This window comes from Gadus macrocephalus, chromosome 17 (genome assembly GCF_031168955.1).
Source record: "Gadus macrocephalus chromosome 17, ASM3116895v1".
Lineage (NCBI taxonomy): Eukaryota > Metazoa > Chordata > Actinopteri > Gadiformes > Gadidae > Gadus > Gadus macrocephalus.
The window spans coordinates 6119135-6124134 of NC_082398.1; the positions used below are offsets into that span (position 1 = coordinate 6119135).

General features: G+C 54.1%; 1 protein-coding gene across 1 annotated transcript in view; it reads left to right on the forward strand.

Annotated features, from left to right (window-relative positions):
- The first annotated feature begins 794 nt into the window (after positions 1-794).
- adam19a (ADAM metallopeptidase domain 19a) overlaps positions 795-5000 on the forward strand; it is a 52936-nt gene continuing 48730 nt past the window's right edge. Inside the window, 3 exon segments of the mRNA XM_060035861.1 lie at positions 795-848; positions 1072-1219; positions 1358-1480. Of these exon segments, the coding sequence (XP_059891844.1) occupies positions 795-848; positions 1072-1219; positions 1358-1480 (325 nt within the window).

Below are 5000 nucleotides of genomic sequence, written 5' to 3' on the forward strand. Positions count from 1 at the left end.
GTTATGCTGCCAAAGCTAGTGTGGACAAGCTAGTGTCAGAGTTCGCTGAGATTAAGAGTTTGCTCTATAACCTTCAGCCAGTCAGTTTGGCGTCAATCTCTCAGGCTGAGGCTCCAACTACACCAGAATGGGACGGAGATGCTCTGTCTACGAGGGCTTCCTGTAGCCAGTTCTATGAAGACAGGCCGGGACAGGGCGAGGTAGAGGCTTCTACCCAGGCTTCTGAAGGCGGCTCCCAACATGTAGGGAGTGGGTCTAGGGCAGGCTCAGAAGCTTCCCCGGCCACGGTTAAGCCAGTGGTCCGAATGGCACTGGCACGCTTAGGGTTGGATGAGGCTCCAGCAGATATCGCTCCAGCTAGTGCATTCTTTAGGCATGTCCCGCCACAAGATACTTTTTCTGTGCCTCCCTCCCAGCCATATATTAAGGAGCTTCACAGATGCTGGCCAGACCCCAGATCTCTATCTCATCACACCAGTGACAGCAGGGCCTTGGCTTCAATGCAGAATGCCAGCAAGCATGGACTTGACCGAATGCCAGCCGTAGAGCCGACCATTGCTTCCCTCATTGTGGCACCAGAAGAGGTGTTGAGGCCGAATGCTCGCTGTCCCAGGCCACAGTGTCGCATCACTGATGACCTGTTAACAAAGTGCTACGACACAGCGGCACGTATGGGCCGTATCGGGAACTCCTTGTCCCATTTGATATTGGCCCTGTCTCAGTCCTTGCAATCATCCAGTGCAGATGCTTCAGTGCAGAGTCTAAGTGACACGTCTTTGCAGGCATTTGCCTTCATGACCAGAGAGCTTGGTAGGCTGATGGCGTCGCTTACGCTGGCTCGCCGCCAGGTATGGCTGGCCCAGTCCCCATTATCAGAGCCATGCCGGAGGACCCTTCGCACTCTCCCCGTAGTTCCGGGAGAGCTGTTTGGCCCAGCAGCACAACAGGCCTTGGATCGTAGCATCCAGGCTAACCAGACACGGCAGCAGTTTGCTTGCCTTCGGGGAGCTGCATCCCAACCGAGGCAGCAGCCTCCACAAGGTTATGGCACCAATCGTCCTCTGCCGCTAGCACGTCCTAGTGGTTATTCCAGGACCTCACCAGCTCCTGAGCGACCCTATCAACCCCGTCGGGCTCCCACAAGGCCAGCACCACAGGCACAGAGGGGTCGGGGGTCGGGGTTTCCCCCCTCCAGGCCCCCAAGAGGGCGTGGGGGCAGGTACTGACGGCTCATGGCCGGGCGTCGGGCGCTTCACCCAGCAGCACCTAATCTGCTGGGGAAGTTGCACTACAGACCCTTGGGTGGTGACCACGCTTTCCCAAGGGTACAATCTCCAATTCCGACGCCGGCCCCCAGTTTTCAGGGGGATCAGACTGACTACAGTCAGCGATCCCACAAGGCGACAGGCCCTCAGCCAGGAGGTATCCACCCTCCTGGAGAAGAAGGCCATCGAGATCGTAGATCCTCAGACACAGCAAGGTGGGTTTTACTCAGTGTATTTTTTAGTTCCAAAAAAAGAGGGTGGGTTTCGCCCTATACTGGACTTACGAGGGCTGAACAGTTTTCTGAAAGTATTGCCCTTTCACATGCTAAAGACAGCGGAAGTGCTCCAGGCCGTCGCACGGCAAAGCTGGTTCACATCAATAGATCTAAAGGATGCATACTTTCACGTCCCGATAGCACCACATCACAGGCCATACCTGCGCTTTGCATTCGAAGGGCGGGCCTACCAGTACAGGGTCCTCCCATTCGGGTTATCCCTAGCCCCACGGATCTTCACAAGGTGCATGCGGGCAGCGCTCGCACCAATGCAAGCCACCGGAATACAAATCCTCCCTTATCTGGACGATTGGCTTATTTGCGCTCCAACCCGGCAACAGGCAGAGCAGAACACCACAGCCCTCCTAGGCCATGTGGGAAGGTTGGGTCTTACAGTCAACTACTGCAAAAGTTGTCTAATACCCAGCCAACAGGTATTATTCCTTGGCATAACCCTGGACTCCGTCCAAATGCTTGCCTTCCCGTCTCCACGGCGGGTAGAGGCCATACTCCAGATCCTCCTGCATTTTCGGGAGGACAGGAGGGTAAGGTACAGCCTTTTTCTCAGGCTGTTGGGAATGTTGACGTCAGTAACGTCAATAGTGCCACTGGGCCTCCTTCACTTGCGGCCGTTCCAAGTTTGGACCAATGGCCTCCACTTAGATCCAAGGTTGCACGGATCCAGGAAGGTCAGGGTGTCCAGTCAATGCCTCCTGGCATTACAACCCTGGAGACGCAGGGCATATCTTGCCAAAGGTGTCGCACTAGGTTCGATCCCCTCACGCCGCGAAGTGGTGGTGACCGATGCTTCGCTCTCTGGCTGGGGGGCAGTGTGGCAGCACAGGGCAGTGAGAGGGCTCTGGAGTGCGCCGCACAGGACACAGCACATAAATGTGCTCGAGCTCCGTGCTATTTATTTAGCGCTCCACCAATTCCTGCCATACTTGAGGGGCAGACATGTTCTGGTACGATGCGACAACAAGTCAGCTGTCTACAATGTGAACCACCAAGGGGGCACAAGGTCGGCTCAGTCATTACAGGTTGCACAGCAACTTCTTGTATGGGCTCTCCCTTACTTTTCCAGCCTCAGGGCTATGTACCTTCCAGGGCCACAGAATACGGTGGCAGACTTTCTTTCACGTCAGAAACCTCCGTCGGGGGAGTGGCGACTCCACCCAGAGGTAGTAGAGGCAATTTGGAGCAAATACGGCACAGCAGAGGTAGACCTGTTTGCTTCAGAGTCCACAACACATTGCCCTCTCTGGTTCTCTCTGTCAGAGACGAGTCCGATGGGACAGGATGCCTTGGCACATCCGTGGCCATGTCAACTCCTTTATGCCTTCCCGCCATTTCCACTGATAGGGTTAACTCTACACAGAGTTCAGAAGGGGAACCACAGACTCCTGCTGGTTGCCCCAAACTGGCCAGGGAGACCTTGGTTTCCAGTAATGTACAGGCTGCTAGACGGAGATCCATGGTGCCTGCCGAAGAGGCGGGACCTGCTCTCACAGCTGGGGGGCCACATCTGGCACCCCAGACCAGAGTGCCTGCAGCTATGGGTTTGGCCCTTGAGGGGCCTGATCCACTTATAATGGAATGTGACCAGGAGGTAGTTCAAACCATTATGGACTCAAGAGCTCCCTCCACCAGGGCACTTTATGCTAACAGGTGGAAGATATTTGCAAAGTGGTGTGAGGTACAGAAAGAGGTACCGGAGTGTTCCTCAGTGCCAATGATACTGCGTTTTTTGCAGTCCTTACTGGAAAGGAAGCTATCTGCTTCCACTTTAAGAGTGTATGTGGCTGCCATTTCATCCAGGCACATTAAGGTTGATAGCCGGACGGTGGGGTCTCATTCTTTGGTGACCCGATTTCTTAAAGGAGCCCAGCGGAGGAACCCCCCACGGGCTGTCAAGGTTCCCTCATGGGACCTACCTCTGGTACTTGGAGCCCTCCGTCTCCCCCCGTTTGAGCCCTTGGACCAGGCGCCACTGAAATGGCTGTCGGCGAAGGTGGCCTTTCTTCTGGCGATCGTGTCAGCCAAGCGTGTGAGCGAGCTTCATGCGTTGTCAGTGAGTGAAGAGTGTATACGCTGGAACTCAGATGGCACAGGGGTGGCACTGTGGCCTAACCCATCTTTTTTTCCAAAGAGGCTGTCTTCGGCCCACTATAATCAGGTCATAGAGCTAGCAGCTTATGGCCCCTCACACCCACCGGATGAGGAAGCTAGTTCAGCAGAACTACTCTGCCCGGTGAGAGCCTTGAGATATTACATACAGGAAACTGCCGGTTTTCGTCAGTCTGATGGCCTGTTTGTCTGCTACGGGGGCCCGAGGAAGGGGCAAGCGCTGTCCAGACAGAGGCTTTCGAAGTGGGTGGTGGAGGTAATTGAGGAGGCATACAAGTCAAGAGGACTGTCTTTGCCTCTTAAGATCAGAGGCCATTCCACCAGGAGTGTCTCCACCTCCTGGGCAGCACTACGAGGAGTGCCTCTAGGTGAGATTTGTGCCGCGGCCTCCTGGGCTTCAGCGTGCACCTTTGCCCGATTTTACAGGGTCAATGTAGCTGCTCACCACGCAGTGGCTGCAGCTGTTATTCAGGAACCCTCAGGCCCTTCCTAATAGGTGGGTACAGGATTCCTCGTGACTACGTTGGTAATAGTCATCCAGTGTTAAGCACTGCCTCTGGCGGTCAGTAAGAATGAAATAGAACGAGAGTTACGTATGTAACTACGGTTCTATGAATTCTGGATGACCGCCAGAGTTCTCTGTCACTCGGAATCTTGCGAGAAGATTCTGAAGGGACATCTTGGAGAGTGACGTGGCCTTATATAGACGGGCGGCCCGACGTCATCCCCGGTCACGTGTGACTTTGTTGATATTAAATACTCGACCTGCGCATGCGCGATGGATAACATCCAGTGTTAAGCACTGCCTCTGGCGGTCATCCAGAATTCATAGAACCGTAGTTACATACGTAACTCTCGATTTGCTGCTCGGCAACAAACACAGCACAGCAGCACAACAGCCCAGCCGCCACCAACTGACACCATTCTTTTTTTAATGAGAGTAGGAGGCTCGACGCTGGCTCAGCCCAGCTGGAGGGAACCAACAGAAGGAGGTCACCATGGCGACGGACGGACGGACGGGGGGGGGCGGGTTGGTGGTTGGTGGTTGGTGGTGGCTGACGGCAAGGTTGAAGCGCCACCGACAGACTCTCTGCGGTGTGGTAACACTCCAATTCCCCCCCGATGTTAAACCACATTTAAAATACTCTCTCAGTGATTATGGCCAAAGCATAATCAGCTAGGTTCATAATGGTAGACGAGGGATCAATTATTTCAGTTTTACAACCAATATACAACCAATTTTACTGTTACAAGCAAAGCATGCAAACGTTTTACCTCCATTGCTCAGAATATGGACAGAATATGACTTATTGTCACGTTAACTTATTTCCAT